The 19,310-nt window shown below is 44.9% G+C and overlaps 1 protein-coding gene across 2 annotated transcripts in view; it reads left to right on the top strand.

Annotated features, from left to right (window-relative positions):
• GAK (cyclin G associated kinase) overlaps positions 1-18,679 on the top strand; it is a 92,952-nt gene extending 74,273 nt beyond the window's left edge. Inside the window, exons 24-28 of one of the 2 annotated variants that reach the window (XM_064176354.1) lie at positions 5,131-5,250; positions 10,875-11,084; positions 13,295-13,443; positions 14,735-14,911; positions 16,960-18,679. In XM_064176354.1, coding sequence (XP_064032424.1) covers positions 5,131-5,250; positions 10,875-11,084; positions 13,295-13,443; positions 14,735-14,911; positions 16,960-17,061 — 758 coding nt within the window. In that variant the 3' untranslated portion in view covers positions 17,062-18,679. The remainder of the gene's footprint in view (positions 1-5,130; positions 5,251-10,874; positions 11,085-13,294; positions 13,444-14,734; positions 14,912-16,959) is intronic. The other variant, XM_064176353.1, reaches the window with a different exon arrangement.
• Positions 18,680-19,310: the final 631 nt, after the last annotated feature.

Genomic DNA, 19,310 nt, shown 5'->3' on the forward strand with positions numbered 1-19,310 from the left:
TGAAATGAGCTTCACAGAATCACAGAAACATTCAGGTTGGAAAAGACTCTAGGGATCACCAAGTCCAACTGAGATCCCTACTCTACAAGGTGCACCCTAAACCATATCCCCCAAGCATCACATCCAGACGTTTTTTAAACACATCCAGGGTTGGTGACTCCACCACCTCCCTGGACAGCTCATTCCAATGCCTGACCACCCTTGCCATGAAAAAATGTTTCCTAATCTCCAGTCTAAACCTACCCAGTTGCAGCTTGAGGCCATTTCCTCTTGTTCTGTCACTGCTTACTTGTGAGAAGAGACCAGCACCAATCTCTCCACAACATCTTATCAGGTGGCTGTGGACCACAGTGAGGGACGTCTCCCCTCAGCCTCATCTTCTTCAAACTAACCATCCCCAGCTCCCTCAGTTGCACCCCATAAGATTTATTTTCCAGGCCCTTCCCCAGCTTCCTGCCCTCCTCTGCACTCTCCCCAGCACTCCACATCCCTCTTGTAATGAGGTGCCCAAAACTGAACACAGTACTCAAGATGTAGCCTCACTAGAGCAGAGTACAAGGGCACAAATCACCTCCTTGCTCCTGCTGAACACAACATTTCTAATACAAGCCAGGATGCCATTGGCTTTCTTGGCTGCCTGGGCACACTGCTTGCTCATATTCAATTGCTTGTCCCTTTCTGCCAGGCATTGCCCCAAGCCTATAGGTTTGCTTATGGTTGTGTCCCAGGTGCAGGACCTGGCATTTGGCCTCGTTGAGGCTCAGGGTGTTAACTTTGGCAATGGATCCCATCTATCCCAAGTCCCTCTGTAGAGCCTCCCTACCCTCTTACTACCCATGTAAAGATCAACATGGGCACCTAACTTGGTGACATCTGCAAACTTGCTGCTGACACACTCTGTCTTCTTCAAGATCATCAATAAAGATGATAAACAGTGGTCCAAACACTGATCCCTGAGGAACACCACTTGTGACTGACGGCCAAGTGGATTTAGCTCCATTGACCACCACTCTTTGGGCCATTTCATCCAGCAGTGCTTTATCCAGCAGAGCTGTGCTTATTCAAGTCATTAGCAGACAGTTTGTCCATGAGAATTCTGTGGGGAATATACTCTATTAGAGACAATAAAGAGTAGTCCAGACTTGGTTACCTTAATCACTTGAAAGTACTGAACATATGTTCACACCTTTTTGCTTTGTTGCTTAAGGGACTCCATTCTCTTGTGTTTGAATGGCCCTTAAGTAAGGCGCTTACCCTGAAAAGCTACATCAGTGCAAGGCATAGGAATCAAATATTTTCAGGGGGTTGTAGTAATGGTGATTCTTTTCACAGGATTGCAGGATGTGATACCTTATTGTCTACCAGGACTCCCAGGTCCTTCTCCACAGGGCTGCTTTCCAGCAGAACACTTCCCAACCTGTACTAGTGCAGTGTATTGTTCCTTCCCAGGACTCTGCACTCATCCTTGTTGAACCTCTTTAGGTTTCTCTGTGCCCAGCTCTGTCTGTCTGAGTCTTGCTGAATGGCTGCACAGCCTCAGGGTGCCTCAGCCAAACCTCCCAGTTTGATATCATCAGCAAACTTGCTGAGCAGACTCTGTCTGTCTGTGCCCTCATCAGTGTCATTGAAGATGTTGAACAGCACCGAACTCAGCAGTGATCCTTGGGGGACTCCACTAGTTACAGCTTTCCAGCTGGACTTGGCACCATTGGTCACCACTCTCTGCACTCTAGTGTGTAACCAGTTCCTAACCCATCTCACTACCTGGTCTTCCATGCCACACTTCCTGAGCTTGCTCACAAGGATGTTCTGGGAGGCAGTGTCCAAAGCCTTGCTAAGGTCAAGGCAGACTACATACACTGCTCTGCAAGCATTTACCCATTGAGTTACAGCATCACAGAGTGCTATCAGGTTAATCAAGCCTAATTTCCCTTGGTAAATCCGTGCTGACTGCTCCTGATAACCTTCTTCTTTTCCAAGTGCCTGGAGATAACCTCCATAATGAGCTGCTCCATTGTTTTTCCAGGGATGGAGGTGAGGTTGACTGGTCTACAGTTACCTGGAACCTCACTTTCCTTTTTTGAAGCCTGGAGTGCCATTGGCTCTCCTCCAGTCCTCAGGCACCTTTGCTGTTTGCCACAATTCAGCAAGAATGATGGAGAGTGGCAGAGTGACAACATCAGGCAGGTCTCTCAACACTCATCTCATCAGGGCCCATAGGCTCGTGAATGTTCAATTGTGTAACTGATCCCTAACACAGTCTTCGCTGAGTAGTGGAGAGTCATCCCTCCTCTGGGTTTCCTCTCCTTCATCCAGGGTCTGGAGCTTGTAGGGGAGTTCAGTCTTGGGAGTAAAGACTGAAGCAAAGAAGATGTTGAGCAACTCTGCTTTTTTTGCATGCTCAGTTCTCAGGCTGACTTCTTATTCAGCAGTGGGCCCATACGTTCCCTGTTCTTCCTTTTACTACTGTTGGGGAGGGGAAATTAATGGATGTGAGATGATATTTTTCAATAATGTTTATTCATTTTGCTATTCAGAACTCTCACCACCCCCAACCACTAATTCTTGTAATATTTCTGTTCTTACAAGGTCATGGAAACATTCTGTGGATAATATCTAGATCTAGTAGTAACCAGCAAAATATATTCTATATAAACATTAAATGAAGAGAAGATTCCTGCAGCCAAGTGCCTCTTGTGGTCAATATGCTGCTTGCCCACTAGATGGGCTCAAGCTCTTCCTGCTCTGTGGCAGAAAGCAATAGAGAATTACAAGGAGGCATTTAAGCATTTACACATTATTATTACCCACTCGTGGAGGCTGACCACAGTCCAGACAGTGCCCAAGTGCATTCAGGGGACTCTGTCTTGTTGGATTTTGAGGCTTGAATCTTCCCAGCTTCTGGGGGAAGGACGCAGACAATCTCTGACCTTGCCTTCTGGCTTCTTCTGGAGGATCTGTGTATATGTCCAGGGATTCTAGGCAGGACCTTCAGGTGCAGAGGCAGATGTTGTGCAGTCTCAGCACAATGTCACACTGGCCACACAGGCTGATCATGTGCAGACATCCAGGGTCTGCTCCTGGTAACTCGTGGCAGTGGAGTTTACCAGGCAAGCAATAAGGCAGTGTGCAATGGCAGCAGGGCTGGGCACAGCAGAGAGCACAGCAAAGCAGAGAAGCAAAAGCAGGTTGGTCCCCTGCCTATCTCCTTCTATCAATGTGGGCTGAGGTTAATTGCTCTTTGGACACAGAATAGCCAGTCAGGATGGCAGTTAGCCAAACCTTACCATAGTAGGCAAAGCCACAGGCTCGCTCTTCCCTAATTTGGGAAAAACACAGGCCTTGCACTAGGCAGGCACAAGCTAAGTGTGTGTATCTTACACCACAGGGCCCTGGGCAGGCCAGACTCAGTGGCTCCTGGTTCTTCTGTGTCCATTTCCACCAGAGGTGCTTGCCTCTCTGGTGGAGGAGAAAAACATGCCTAGGCAAGGCAGGACATACACAAGCCTATTTTGGGCCTATCAGGCCTACCACAACTGCTTATATATTTGAAGCAGCCTCTCTTGTTCACTTTTACTTCCTTTACTAGTTTCAGTTCCCAGAGAGCTTTGGCCTTCTTTGTTGCCCTCCTACATGCCCTGACAACTTCTGTAACTCTCCCAAGTGATGGACCCCTTCTGCCATGAATTGTGAGCTTCTTTCTTCCATGAGATCATCTTCAGAAGCTCCTTGCTTATCCATGCAGGTCTCTTAGCATATCTACCCCGAATTTTTTACTCTAGGGAACACGCCTATCTTGGGCTTGGAGGAAGTGGCATTTAAAGATTGACTAACTGCCATGGCCTCCTTTTATTCTCCAGAGCTTTAGCCCATGAGATTCCTGCAGGTATATCTTTGAAGAGTACAAAGTTAGCACTGCCAAAGTCCAGGGTTGTAATCCTACTTACTGCCCTGCTTCTGCACTGTATAATACCAAACTCCACCACGTCATGATCACTGTCACCAAGTCTGTTCCCAACCTTAATGTCCCCAGACAGTCCTCCTTCATTAAATACAAGGTCCAGCAGTGCACCTTGCCTTGTTGGTTCCTCCACTACCTGCATCAGGAAGTTATCATTGATACAAGAGCCTTTTGGGCTGTCTGCCTGGCATTGTAAGCTTGCCAGCAAATACCAGGGTGATTGAAGTCACTTGTGAGTACCAAGGAGTGTGTTCTAGAGGCTACCTCCAGTTGGCTGTAGAAGGCTTCATCAACCTCATCTGCTTGATTTGGTGATCTATAGTAGACATCCACAACAGCTGCACCCCTCTTTCCACATCCCTTAATTCCCACCCACAAGCTTTCAACCTATTCTTCCTCCCCTCTTGCATAGAACTCACCACATTTCAGTTGCTCTTGCACATGAAGAGCAACACCACCACCTTGCCTGGCTGGTCTGTCTTTCTTGAATAGTATGCAGCCATCCATGACAGTATTCCAGTCATGGAAACTGTCCCACCATGTGTCAGTGATTGCATTTACATCATAGTCACACAGCCTAATGCAGATCTTCCAACTCCCCCTACTTACTTCCCATGCTCCATGCATTGCTATATAAGCATTTCAGTGAGGGAGCTAATCCATTAGTTTTCAGTCTTGCCATGTGACCTTTTCTCTGGCCAGCCTGATCTAGGGTAGGGTGTCCCTGCCCATGGCAGGGGTTTGGAACTAGATGATCCTTCTGATCTCTTCCAACCCTGACTGATTCCATGATTCATTCCTAGCCACCTCCATGGACACCAACCTACCAGTCCTGCCTGTGCCCTTGGCTCAGCTTCATAAGACCCTGCCTTTGTTGCAGTGTTTGCAGCATGCTTCATGGCAACAGGTTGGAGACCCTTGTTAACACCCCATCCTTCCAGCCCTGATGTATCACCCTGCCACTTGTCACAGAGCCCTTCCTCACTTCAAGTCTTGTTTAAAGCTGTTTCAACAAGCCCTGCACACTCATGTGAAAGAACTTGCGGTGAAAGATATCCTGGAGTGTAATGTTGAGGAGTTTTGCTTGAGGAATTGTGGGAATAATACTTTAATTCATTCTCTGAATTTTCAAATACACCAAGTGTCTGATACATTTTCTTATTACATAGGTCAAGCTTTTACCACAGGAAGCCAGTCCAGTACATCTTCAGGACCCTCTTTCAGCCAAGCTAAATCTCAGAACTTTGATCCTTTTGCTGACCTTGCTAGTCTTGGGTCTGGTCTTCCAGGTAAGATCTTACTGTTAAGAGACAAAATGCCTGTGTAGGTTGATTTGGGTTTTGTACCAATAGATAGCTTATGTAAAGGAAAGTGTTTCCTTCTGATTGTTAACAGTCAACTTGAGGTAGTTACTGAGAGCAAACTAGTAACAAGAAAAGACATAATCTTTGCAGCAATTGGGTGAAACAACCCAAATGATGGTTCACCACTGCTGTGATTTAGAAACAGTATAAATACCCTAAGCTTCAGTATCTAGTTGACAGAGTAAGAGAAATCAGGGATTGCTGTCCAGTAACTGAGCATTGATTGACAATGTTCTGTGACATGTAAAACAAAGGCTGGACTGAGTTCTTTGTTAGCTCCAACATGACAGTTGTTTTCCATAAGTTCAGAACTCAGTAGGCCTTCACAGCTCTGCTACTCAAATCTGTCACGTTAGTAAGGTGAGCATAAATCAAGCCCATGCTTATACACTAGTACCTTGAACATTTGTCAGTTTTTAGTGATATGGCAAGAAGTTACAGAAGGTGAGACACACTGTAGAGTAACACTTGTCCCAGGATGTGATGTTCACCCCAAACGTGGGAATTAACCCTTGCAGTGTTCTAAAACAGACGAGAAATTAAGGGCAATAAAAAGAACTGAGGTCCTTGCATTTCAGGACCACACTAGATTAGCAGATGGTTGATTTGTAGCTGCAGTTAAACAGGACTAGCTGCCAGGAGTCCAAGGAATGATGTGGAACAACCAATAGTTGCTGAATTGCAGAAATGTGCTTTCCCCTCTTTGTGGAGCCAATAGGTTTTAGCCTGCTGCTTTGACAGCTTTGTGTATTAAGTAGAGTATCCTCCTGGTGAAATTGTTACATAAGCACAAGGGAACATAGAATGTTTGTCTTCCTTATGCTGCCTCTGCATAACTACTTCCAACATTCTAGTGCTGAAGCAGTACCAATAAAGCTGCTTCACAGTCAGCACTTTACAGGCATTTCCTAGTTTAGTGATTCAGATTAATACAGGCCTTATTAAATCTATAGGCAGTGCAATGGTGAAAAAAAGTCAGTTTATCTTTTACTTGCAGATGCAGTTGTAGCTCACACTGAACCAGTGGGAGAAACTGTACTGATTTCAGCAGGGTTTAGATCAGTTCATTAGTCCTTCAGTTAACTTTCAACAGGAAGAATGACTGCATGAAGAGGCGTCTGGATGCCACTATAGCAGTTAACTGTCTCAGGTTTAAACTGAGTTTTTAAGAGTTTGTGAAGACTGGAGTTCAGACTCAGTGTTGTATTTTTTGGTAGGAGTTTTTGAGCCTTCACATGCAGTGCACTATTCTGGAAGAAGGGACTTGGGAGTGCTGGGTGACAGCCGACTGGACGTGAGCCAGCATGTGCCCAGCTGGCATGAAAGGCCAATGGCATCTTGGCCTGGATCAGGAATAGTGTAGCCAGCAGCATAGGATTGTAGTTCTGCCCCTGTACTGGCACTGGTGAGGCCTCACCTCGAGTGCTGTGTGCAGCTTTGGGCCCCTAACTGCAAGAAGGACATTGAGGTGCTGGAGTGCGTCCAGAGGAGAGTAACGAAACTGGAGAGAAAGCTGAGGGGAAGGTCTGATGAGGAGAGGCTGAGGGAGCTGGAGTTGCTCAGCCTGGAGAAGAGGAGACTTAGAGGGGACCTTGTCACTCTCTACAGTTACCTGAAGGAAAGCTGTATTCAGGTGAGGCTCAGGCTCTTCTCCCAGGCAACTGGGGACAGGACAAGAGGGCATGGTCTGAAGCTGTGCCAGAGGAGGTTTAGGTTGGATATGAGGAAGCACTTCTCGATGAAAAGGTGATTAGGCACTGAAATGGACTGCCCAGGGAGGTGGTGGACTCACTGTCTGTGGAGGTATTTAAGAAAGGATTGGCACTTGGTGGCGTGGCTTAGCAGATGTGGTGGTGTTAGGTTACAGGCTGGACTTAATGATCTCAGAGGTCTTTTCCAGCCTTGGTGATTTCGTGATTCTGACTCTGTGAATGCTACTTAATTTGGAGTGTCATATAAACAGAAAAGTAACAACAGCCAAAGTGCATTAGTCTAGTGGTAGGATACCAGTCATGTTCTCTGGTAGCTGCTCTTATCACTCTCCTCATTTCAAGGGAGGATCTTGTACCAGAAAGCAGGATTGTGGTGTTCAACACTTGCCACAAGTAAGGCATTGGTTTTCCTACAGGGAGAATGGGTTGGCCTTGAAGACTCAAATAATCAGTGTAGAATGCTTTAAAAGAGTAGTAGAATTAAAGCATGAGGTGATGTACTCTGGGTAGTAACAGGAATTATTATGTGTAAATATCACAAGTTAGAAGTGACTGAAGGCTGAGCAGACTCTGCAGTTAGGTGCTCTCATGACAAGGCAGTGCAGCCATAGAATGGTTTAGATTGGAAAGGACCTCAAAGGTCATCCAGTTCCAACCCCTTGCCATAAGCAGGGACACCTCCCACTAGAACAGGTCGCTCGAGGCCTCATCCAGCCTGGCTGTGAACATCTGCCAGAGAGGGAGCATCCACAACCTCCCTGGGCAACCTGTGCCAGTGTCTCACCAACCTCACTGTAAAAAACTTCTTCCTAACATGCAGTTCAAGTCTCCCCTCTGCCACTTTAAACCTGTTACTCCTTGTCCTGTTTTCACAAGACTCTGTGAGTAGTCCCTCCCTAGCCCTCCTGTAGGCCCCCTTCAGATCCTAGAAGGCCACTCCAAGTTCTTCTCAAAGCTTTCTCTTCTCCAGGCTGCAGAGCCCCAACTCTTGTAGACTGCCCTCATAGCAGAGCTGCTGCAGCCCTCTGAGCGTCTTTGTGGCCTCTGGACTGGCTCCAATAGTTCCATGTCCTTCTTGTGTCGGGGTCTCCAGAACTATGCACAGTACTCCAGGTGGGGTCTGAGGAGAGCAGAGTACAGAGGCAGAATCCCTTCCCTTGCCTTGCTGGCAGCCTGGATTTTCTCAAGCATTACACTGCAATGCTAAGATTTAATGTGTGGTATTTCCCTCTATAGTATGCTGTCTTGTACATGGCTCTGGGGAGACAGCCTCTTGTTTAAACTGTTGTAACTCTGAGTAACAGCTACAAAAAAGATGGGGCAGAACAATAAATTGCACTACTACAGGCTGGGAGGTGATCTGCCAGAAAGCTGTGGAGAAGAGTGTGGGAGTGCTGGTGCACAGGAAGTTCTCAGTGGGACTGCAATGTGCCCTTGTGGCCAAGAAAGCCAATGGGATCCTGGGGTGCATTACACAGAGTGTGGCCAGCAGATGCAGACAGGTTCTTCTTCCCATCTGCTCTGCCCTGCTGAGACCACATCTGGAATATTGCCTTCAGTTTTGGTCTCCCCATTTCAGGAGAGACAAGGATCTATTGGAAAGAGTCCAGCAGAGAGCCATAAGGGTGGCTGGAGGATTTGAGCATCAAGCATAGGAAGAGAGACCGAGAGCCATGGGGCTGTTTAGTCTGAAGAAGAGAAAACTGAGAGATCTGATCAATGTGTACAAATATCTGAGGGATGGGGGTCAAGTGCCTGGGGCCAGTCTCTTCTTGCTGGTCCACAGCAATAAGCCAAGGAGCAACAGCTGCCAACTGGAACAGAGAAGGTTTCAGCTCAACATGAGGAGAAACTTCTTTACAGTGAGGGTGAGAGAGCCCTGGAGCAGGCTGCCCAGAGGGGTTCTCTGGAGACTTTGCAGACCCACCTGGATGCATTTCTATGTGAACTGCCCTAGGAGATCCTGGTTGGCAGGGAGGTTGGACTTGATCTCTGGAGGTCCTTTCCAAAATCTAAGGTTCTGTGATTCTAGTTAGATTCTGAAGTGGGTCTGCCCCTCCGAGACCTGTGGACAAAGGCACACACACACACTCAAATAAGCAAAGCACACAGTGTGTCCCTTTACTGATTCCCAACATGTACCAGCCCAAATGTAATCATAGAAGCAAGGGTCCAGGTGATGCTGCTTTTCCTTGTGGCAGCTGTGCTGGGTGGAGGTCAGTAGGCAGAATTCTTCATGGCCATCCCCATGAGGGCAACAGAGGGCCCTGATCTTACATCTGCCTGAGCTCCTGGGGAGAAGTCTCTCCTTTTGTTGTATGGTGGTCCAGCTGCTGTGGCCAGAATGTGTGGGCAGAGATGCCAAACCCTACCTCCATCTACAGAAGTGTGAAGGTTCCTCCACATGCACCTGCTAGGTTTTAGGGGTCTGCAGGCACCCTTGGGAGTTGTTACTTAAAGTTCCATCTCATGTTCTTCTCATCGGACTTGCACGCTTGCCTAACCAGCCCTGCCTTCAAGACTCCTTCCTGACAGTTCCTTATCTCCTGCTTTTGCATTTGAAAATATTCTTGGGCCAGCAAGGGATCATTTCCCAGTTAACCTGTCCTAATATGTGCCATGTTAACCTGCCGTAACACAGTCAAGGGCAATGTAATTGTGGCCTGGATTAGAACTAAATAATCAAGGAGTCATAGAATGGTTTAGGTTGGAAGGGACCTCAAAGATCATCCAGTTCGAACCCGTTGCCGTAAGCAGGGACATCTCCCATTAGAACAGGTTGCTTGAGGGACTTATCTGACCTGGCCTTGGACATCTTCAGAGAGGGAGCAGCCACAACCTCTCTGGGCAACCTATGCTAGTCTCTCACCACCCTCACTGTAAAGAACTTCTTCCTAACATCCAGTTTAAATCTCCCCTTTGCCACTTTAAACTCACTACTCCTCATCCTGTCATTACAAAACCTTGTAAAGAGTCCCTCTCCAGCCTCCCTGTAAGTGGAAGGCTACTACAAAGTTTCCTCACAGCCTTCTCTGCTCCAGAAGAGAAGAATCTCATGTTTATTCTTATCAGTGAGGAAAAAAACCACCCCAGAATAATGAATTTAAAACAACGGAAATTTATTCTGTTCCATTTGTTTACAGTGAGCATTGCAGAGTGGAGAAAAGGGCCTGTGTGCTCTAAAAGTGAGCTGCAGGAGAAGGTGCTAAGCAGTGTCATTTATACTGGTTTAATGAAGGGAAATAGGATATTAAAAATGGGATCAACACCATTATTGATAGAGGCCTACAGATTGCAGCAGGTCCTTCCTGCAGGATTCACTGCTTTTTTTATCCCTGCTAATGCTGCTCTAGAATAATCTTCTCATCTTTTATTTAACAGTGTGCAAAGTCAGTAGAGACTTTGAGAGCTTTAATTTGTAAATATTCTTAATATATTAAATTTTACTGATCTTATAATTAGGTTTTCAGTGTCCTCTGCATACATTAACAGATGTTGAAGTGTAATTAATAGGGAGGCAGAAATGCTGTCACTGCTAAATTAGTTTCTGGCCTTACACATGCCTGGCTAATTAGACAATTAATCCTTCTGCCGAAACAGAATTGAGAACTGGAGTTGTAAGAAGCTTGAAGACTTTCAGTAATGGCTCTAGCTTGTGCCATTAAAAACTACTTTATAAAGGAGACTCTTCATTTTACATATGCTTTTCTAGTACCCTTTCCCTTCTGTAGTGGCATCACTGTAAATTAACATGGCTGGAAGTCAAGACCAAGCTGTCTTGTATTAAACAGGTCGACTAATACGGAGCTGAACAACTAATTCACTATTTATTGTTAGGTTCTTCCAGTGGTGGACTTTCAAACAATGGCTTTGGTCAGAAGTCTGCTCCATCACAGAAGCTGGGAAATCAGTGGCAGAAATCCACAAAACCACCTACTACTTCGTGGCCACCCCAAAGTAAGTCCATGGCAGCTAAACCGAATTACACAGTGAGCTTTAGTGTCATTGGAGGACGAGAGGAAAGAGGAGTGAGAACCCCAAGCTTTGGTAAGTTTCCCGAGGGCATTACTTATAATGGCTTGTGTGAATTGGTTGGGTGTACTGGTAGAGACAAAAAACACTTACATTTTAATCTTTTTGTCTATGTTTTGGTTGTGCCTGGTGGAAATCAGAAAAGAGTTGGTAAATCTCTTCCTTCTTTGAAAAGCTGCACTACAGTATCACAAAAAGCTGACCATGGCCTAAATGTTTTCAAGTTCTGGTCCTGTTCAGTATCTTTATTGATGATCTGGACCAGGGTATTGATTCAAAGCTAGGAGCAGGTGTCAATCTGTTGGAGAGTAGGAGAGACCTGCAGAGGGACCTTGCTAGGCTGCATGGGTGGGCAGAGGCCAATGGGATGAGATTTAACAAGGCCAGGTGGAGAGTTCTACACTTTGGCCACAACAACCCCAAGCAGCACTACAGGCTGGGGACAAAGTAGCTGGATAGCAGCCAGGCAGAAAGGGACCTGGGGGTACTGATAGGTAGTAGCTGAATATGAGCTACATCAGTGTGCCCAGGTGGCCAGGAGAGCCAGTGGCATCCTGGCCTGCATCAGGAACAGTGTGGCCAGCAGGACAAGGGAGGTTATTCTGCCCCTGTACTCAGCACTGGTCAGGCCACGCCTTGAGTACTGTGTCCAGTCCTGGGCTCCTCAATTCAAGAGAGATGTTGAGGTGCTGGAACATGTCTAGAGAAGGGTGACAAAGCTGGTGAGGGGCCTGGAACACAAACCCTATGAGGAGAGGCTGAGGGAGCTGGGGGTGTGCAGCCTGGAGAAGAGGAGGCTCAGGGCTGACCTCTTTGCTGCCTACAACTACCTGAAGGGAGGCTGTAGCCAGGTGGAGTTGATCTCTTCTCCCAGGCAACCAGCAACAGAAGAAGGGGACACAGTCTCAAGCTCTGCCAGGGAAGGTCTAGGCTGGATTTAGGAGGAAGTTGTTGGCAGAGAGAGTGATTGGCATTGGAATGGGCTGCCCAGGGAGGTGGTGGAGTCACTGTGCCTGGAGGTTTTGAAGCAAAGCCTGGGTGAGGCACTTAGTGCCATGGTCTAGTTGATTGGCTAGTGCTGGGTGCTAGGTTGGACTGGATGATCTTGAAGGTGTCTTCCAACCTGGTTGATTCTATGTTGCTATGATTATGATTCTAAGTTAAAGCCTCAAGGCTGTATTCACTGACCCATATGGGTACTGGATTGCAAAAGTGAATTTGATTGATCCAGGAAGTGATTGCGTCATGATAATCCACTTCTAATATACTGATAAAAGGATGCAAGTAGTAGCAATTCTCCACAAAAAATGTGTTAAACTTGCTGGAAGTTCTTGTTTCAAGCAGGGATGGGAGCAGGTGGCACTGTTCTTGGAGCCACTTGGTACAGGGATGGGCTTGGCTGCTTCTGCCTGAGCCTTCTTGGAAAATTCTATTTTCCTGATGTGTTGGTAATAGGATTATGCCTCCCTTTAGCTTGTAGGTGAACAGCAGGTGCTTATGTTGATCTGCATCTGGCAAGCAGTGACAGGATGAGAGACAGTTGGCGCAAGCTGTAGCACAGAAAAGTGAAACTGGAGACAAAGGATTTCAGCTGGCATGATGAAGTACTAACTGCATGCAGGGGGTGTTGTGTTTCTTCATCCTTGCAAACAGGTGGGCTTCAGATGGACAACGATTTGAGAAGACTTCATCTAGCTGTCCCTGTTTTGAGTAAAGATTCCACTTGGTGACTTCCAGAGGCCTCTTCAGAGTTCTTTTATTCTACCCTTCTCTAAAGGGCCTTGGCTCTATAACAACTACTCATGTTGATATTTTATCCCTTCCTTGTTATCCCACATAAGTTTCAACATGCTTTAACAAGTTCACTACATACTTCTGGCTATTGACTGCAGAGTCACTTGGAAGAACTGCTGCACAGCAGCTGGAATTAACTTTGTAGTGGAAAGAGGGAGCCATTTCCAGAATCAAATGATAGATATGTACAGATCTACAGGCAAGTATTTAGCCACACCTGTGCATGTCTGATTTTCTGTTCTGCTGGACTGGAGGCTTGTCAGTGATGCCTTCTCTTAGTCTTGTGGAGTTTTATCAAGTCACTCATGGTAGTGAGAAATGGCATAGAGGTGTGTCTTAAGTGTAATGTATTTCCCTCATTAATGTATTGTTCTGTGTAACTTTGAATTAAAAGGGGTTGTTGGTTTGTTGTTTTTTTTCTCCTTTCACAGGTCAAAAGCCAAAAGTTTCAGAAAATGATTTTGAGGATCTTTTATCTAAACAAGGGTTTTCAGCTAAGTCTGATAAAAAGGGACCAAAGACCATTGCTGAGATGAGAAAACAAGAAATGTCTAAAGATATGGACCCCTTGAAACTTAAGGTTGGTTTAAAACTGGTTTTGATTTATGTGACAATATGAGCATATGGATAAAAGCTGCTGATAACAGAGCAGGCTGATAGAGTGGAATTTTATGTATTTAGATTGTATGACTGTAGAAGTTAATTAAGCATGAACAAGACTCAGTAGGCAATGAAGCAGCAGTGACAGTAATACAAAAAGGTGTATGGATGGAACACAAGTTCATGGGTTTTTTTCAGCCTCCTTGGAGGACTTATTTTCCTGTCAGAGTCCATTTCTTGAGGCCAGAACTGTTCTTTCCTGATGTGTTTGGCTGATAATACAGAACTAAAGGTGAATAATTAGGCAGATCATCGGGATGGCTACTTAATTGCATTTGCTGGTTAACAACGCTACTGCTGTCTTAAGAAATCAGGGGAATGTGCAGTTCTGGGGGTGAGCTATGGGACAGTCTCTGGGGTGGTACCTGATCAGCTCTCCAGATCTTTTGGTACATTGCTCATTTGGTTTTGCAGTCTCTATCATATTTTAGAAACCATTATGAAATGACTTTGGGGGGGATGCTGGAATTAGCTTTCACAAAGTGTTTTACCTGTGAGCGAGTGTGCACAGCTCGCATGGGTACCTTTTTTAACACAGATCACCACAAACAGGAGGCAGCACGGATTCGTACTTCCCATAGCTGCTGCTGACTACAGAAGGCAGAGATTGTCCTGTTACATAATGCAGTGTTCAGTGCAGACACTGTTGTCACTATGTTGCTGTGAAGGTCTGTTAAGTGACCACTTACTCCAACCAGCTTTCGCAGGGGCATCTGAAAGAACGCTCCAGTTTGTGCCTGCCTGCGTATTGCTTATGCAAACACGAGCTGTTGATACATGTGACCTGAAGCTTTTGTGCAAATCTAGTAAGAATGGTAGTAAATTGGTGCTGTGCCCTGAGAAGGAGTTAATATAATTGCAGCAAATGTTTCTAGCTACTCCTGTCAATTCCCTTACCATAGTTTTACAGGGTTTTGTCATATGCAGCTGTCTCAGTAGTTGCTCTTGCAATGACTGAATTTCTGCAATAAACTAGTAACAATGAGCCACTCTCTAGTGGCTGATGAAAAATGGCACTTTTGAGTGGATAATGATATGGGTGCTGGAGAGAAGAACATAGTGAGACAGCTGGGCTTGGGAGGTGAATGCAGAAAGACAGCTGCATTTGGGTCTCACTCTTGTAGTTGTGTGCAAAGTGAAGGTTATGTCTCTGGATAAACAGAGAGTGTTTACAGTGCTGCTTTCAGTTCTATAAATTCTGTTTTTCCCAGATTCTTGAATGGATTGAAGGAAAGGAGAGAAACATCAGAGCATTAATATCCACTCTTCATACAGTGCTTTGGGAAGGGGAAAATAAGTGGAAACCAGTCAGCATGGCAGATTTAGTAACTCCTGAACAAGTAAAGAAGTACTACAGGAAAGCAGTGCTTGTAGTGCATCCAGATAAGGTGAGTCTGAGCTTCTTTCCTGTAGGAGGATTACCAACTTAACTTCTACCACACCACACTAGTTACTGGCAGATGATGTAGCCTTGCTTTTGGTCAGCATGCTAGATGCTCTTCACTTTCTCTCCACTGCCTTCTGAATTTGGTGTCCTACTGCATTCAAGTAGTACAGGATTTTTCCTGTCATCCTGACAGAGGATAGAATTGACCAGGTAAACATGAATTAATGAAAGATGCACCAGGTGAACTGAAAGATGCACCAGGTGAACATGAACTAATGAAAGATGCACCACACCTCAAATGCTTTGTGCAGCTCTGGCCTCAGTGCAGGAGAGATCTTGAGGTGCTGGAGTGGGTCCAGAGGAGAGCAACAAGACTGCGGAAGGAACTGGAAGGCAAGTCTGGTGAGGAGAGGCTGATGGTGACATGGTCTGGTTGATGTGGTGGCATTAGGTCATAGGCTGGAGCTCTTGATCTCAGAGGTCTATTCCAGCCTCAACAATCCTGTGATTCTGAGCACTAATACTGAGTTCTGACTGGCTGCTGGCAAGTTTTTGTGCTGATTAGTGAAATCTGCTTTATTTCTCCTAGCTAATTCTTCAGTTCCTTTAGGACTCAGAGGTTGCCACAGCAAAAGTAGTGGGGTGGGGAAAAACCTGCTGAATCTCCTTTACTAAAAATCTTTGTGAGGAGCTGGGGAAAAAAACCCAACTTTTCCAGAGTAAACAAATCAGAGTTGAAAAATATTTGATGAATACAACATTCCACTTGTCTTTCTAAATTATTTAATGCATTCCTTTGCTGTTTAGTCTCCCAGTGTATGAAGCTGGCTTCTTGTTCAGAGTCACTAGTCTAGGCTTTGTTTTGGATGGAAAGATAAATGTTGGATATGCCTGGTTTGAGTTTCCAGGTTTGCCCTCACTGTTGGGTCAGAAGCCAATAGTCTAAGTCCTGTGTTGTCTTGTACCATAACAGAGTCACAAGACATTGCTCTTTCTCTTCTTCCTCTTGTCCTTTGCTGTTCTTGGCCATGTGGTTTCCAGGACAGAGGTCTCTTAAAGGCATTTTGTTCTCATTTGGATGGTTGTTGGGGTGGTGGTTTTTTTTGCTCCAAAATTTCTGAGTTTGAGCAGTCCCTAAAAATGGTCAGTAAAGTACTGCAAGAGGCAAAAAGCAAGCAGCAGAAGGGGAAGGATACTGGAGAGAGTTCTGGAGCTTCCCTCCAAAAGTTGGAAAGTACCTGCTAAAATTACTCATCTCAAGGAACTTGGATCATTACTAAGAGTGAGAGCTGCATTGGCCCAGAGACAGGGCTGCTATAAAACAAGCAGGGAATCAAGAGCATACTGGCTTTGTTTGCCAGTGTGGAGTCAAATGCACAGGAAGAGCTATGTTGTTAATATAGATTCAAAACATCATTCACCACTGGCAGCAGATTCCATGCCAGGAATTGCCTGGAGGAATTTCAAACGGAGTCATCTTAAACAGTGCTTAAACTTTTTATTCTTCTACTTGCAAAGTCTGCCAAGAGCAATTCCAAGACTAATTGGATTTGGTCATTTAACTAATATCAGCTAAAACTATTTATGAGAAGAACAGTGTGGAAAATAGGTTTTAGTTAAGCTTCAGGTATTTGTTATTTACATTAAGTCTAAAGTTACATAAGGACACCAAGGCTTTGGCTTCCTTTAAAACATCTGTGGCAAACTCTGGATAAGACTGAAGAGAGCCATCTCAGCAAAATCATATTCACACAGCAGTCTAAAATAGTTGTGTAAGACAGGAAAGAGCTCACCCTTGTGTTATATCATAGAATGGTTTAAGTTGAAAGGGACCTCAAAGATCATCTAGTTCCAACCCCTCACCATAGACAGGGACACTTCCCACTAGAACAGGTCACTCAAGGCCTCATCCAACCTGACCTTGAACACCTCCAGGCAGGGAGCATCCACAGTGTCCCTGGGCAACCTGTGCCACTGTTTCACCATATCTTCCAAGTAACCCAATCCCTGATATTGTTATGCTTATAATATGTTCTGTTCTGTTTTCAGGCCACGGGGCAGCCTTATGAGCAGTATGCCAAAATGATCTTCATGGAATTGAATGATGCATGGTCAGAGTTTGAAAGCCAAGGATCAAAGTCCCTGTTCTAGAACGTCACCTTCCACAGAACTACTTCCAAAAGCCAGAACTGAGCATTGTTGTTGACTCCCTTGCACCTGTGACTTACAAAGTGCTTGTCCATGGTTTCAGCACTGTTTCCAGTCATGCACTTCAGTGTGGTGTCTTGTGAGATGCTGAGTACCAAGCATTACGTAGATGCATTAAAGAAAACAGCTGCTCAGTGCTTGAGGGGATCACAGTATGGGAGTAGAGATTTCTGTTTGGTTTTGTAGAGTTTTAACGAGGGTCCATGGTTTCTGGTAATAGTAGTATTAATGACAAATCATTCCCATGTTACTGGTCTTTGCTTTACCTTTTCCCAACCTGTCCCAAACTTCCACTAGTTTCATGATTCCATTTTGCTGTTTGGTGGCTCTGGCCTTACTCAAAGTGCTTCAGTTATCAGCAACGACCTCGCCCGGCTCACCTCAAATGTGAAGGTGTATATTTTCAGCTGTATCCTATGTGATCAGTACCACAATCATTCTGTAAATAATGTTTTCCACCAACACCTGTGTTCCATACAATAAAGGAACAGTTGTTTAGCCAGAATCCCCACCCCCAAAATGTGGGAAAGTTAGACAGGGCCGTTCTTCATTTTTGATTTTGGGTGTTATATACATCATGAATCTAGAAACAAACCTTGACATTAAGGTCTGCATGTTCCTGCTGTTTTGTTATTTATTATGAACCTTTGGCAGGCAGTACTTGGACCAATGTTTATTTTTCTAGATCCTTAAAAGGCTTCCTTTGCTTCCAGTTTCAGTGGGACCTCCCTTCCATTGGACTTCAGATAACTCTGATTCTACTGTTTTGTTCTGAAACTTGAAGTGTAAAGCACAAAAACGTTTTACTCTGCACCGAGCTGAGTAAATGCTACATTACTTGTGGTCATCTGGAGAGTATTTGAAGTGCTTTAACACATTTCTGCTGCATGTCTGAACTTCTATGTTTCTGAGATATGCTTGACAGTGTATGTGAAAACGTGGGGTGCATTGGTAGGCTTGCATTTCTTGCTCGCCTACCTTCCATGCACTGTTGAATGCAAGATGAGTAGAAACAAACCTTTGCTGCATTCTCTCATCCCTATTCAGAAGACAGTTCCTTTCACTATGGCTGAGGTGAATGAATGCAAACGATCAATGACTGGTTTACATACTCTGTGGGAAAACAAAATGCAGTTTTCCCGTCAGCTTTGAAAAATATTGGAAGTCAGCATTGTGGTTTTAAAGCTTTAGCAGCAATCTCTGGAGACAATAGAGTTGGACTTTCAAGGGGATATTTTGATCACGTTGCCATTTTATACCTTTCTGCATGCTTAACTGAGAGGGAAGCTATACCAGTATCAGAGGTAACTGATCAGCTGAGCAACATCTTTACAGAAAACATGAGTTGATGTTGCCACCTAAGGAGTGTGGTGGGTGAAGATTTCCACTGCCACGCCAGCCTGAGAGTGTGTGGGTTAGGCTTTAGAATGCAGGTTGCAGTCTAGTCTCTAAGCTCAGATCTAACACAGTAACTAACCACTGATGAAAAGGGGATATTTTGTGTATATAGCCACATATATATTCAGCTACTGTGATTTTGTTCTTAATTGTGTTTCATTAAGTTGAAAGCCAGGATCAGTTACGGACCAGGAAGGTTACATATTATTCGTAGTTGCAGCTGTATTTCCTTTACTGCTTTGAAGCAGTCTTAAATCTCAGTAGATTTCTTCATAAAAATAGTGAACCTGCTCTCTGATATAGAGTAAGAGCTGAATCTTCTATTTTCCCCTTTGGGACCCTTTGTTTTGTTGGAGACCTGCATGGCTTTTCACAATTCTAGTCCAAATGATACCTAATTTTAAAGACATACACAAAGACTTTGGCTGGTTGCACTCCTATATACATCTGAAAGATAAAGCATGTCTGGGGGAGCTGCCTTTAGTCAGAACTCCTTTAAAAACTCTTGTTCAGCACATACAGGCAACTTAATTTTGAGGGGCACACTGTTATTTGCTCTTTCCTCAGAAGGTGTATACAAATAAAGCTGAGAATCGGGGAGGAAAATATCTTCCTGTGTCAGTGGTGAGCATAGTAAATTGAACTTATCTTTAGAAGATAAAGCAGCCTGAAGACTACTGCATGTGTTTCATAGTGTAAGGCTTACATAGATTAATTCCCCACCCCACCCCAGGAATCTGGGAAGGGGGAAGTTAAGGTAAATTTTATATAAACATTGATAGAGTCATGATGCC

Source organism: Pogoniulus pusillus, chromosome Z (assembly GCF_015220805.1).
Source record: "Pogoniulus pusillus isolate bPogPus1 chromosome Z, bPogPus1.pri, whole genome shotgun sequence".
Classification (NCBI taxonomy): domain Eukaryota; kingdom Metazoa; phylum Chordata; class Aves; order Piciformes; family Lybiidae; genus Pogoniulus; species Pogoniulus pusillus.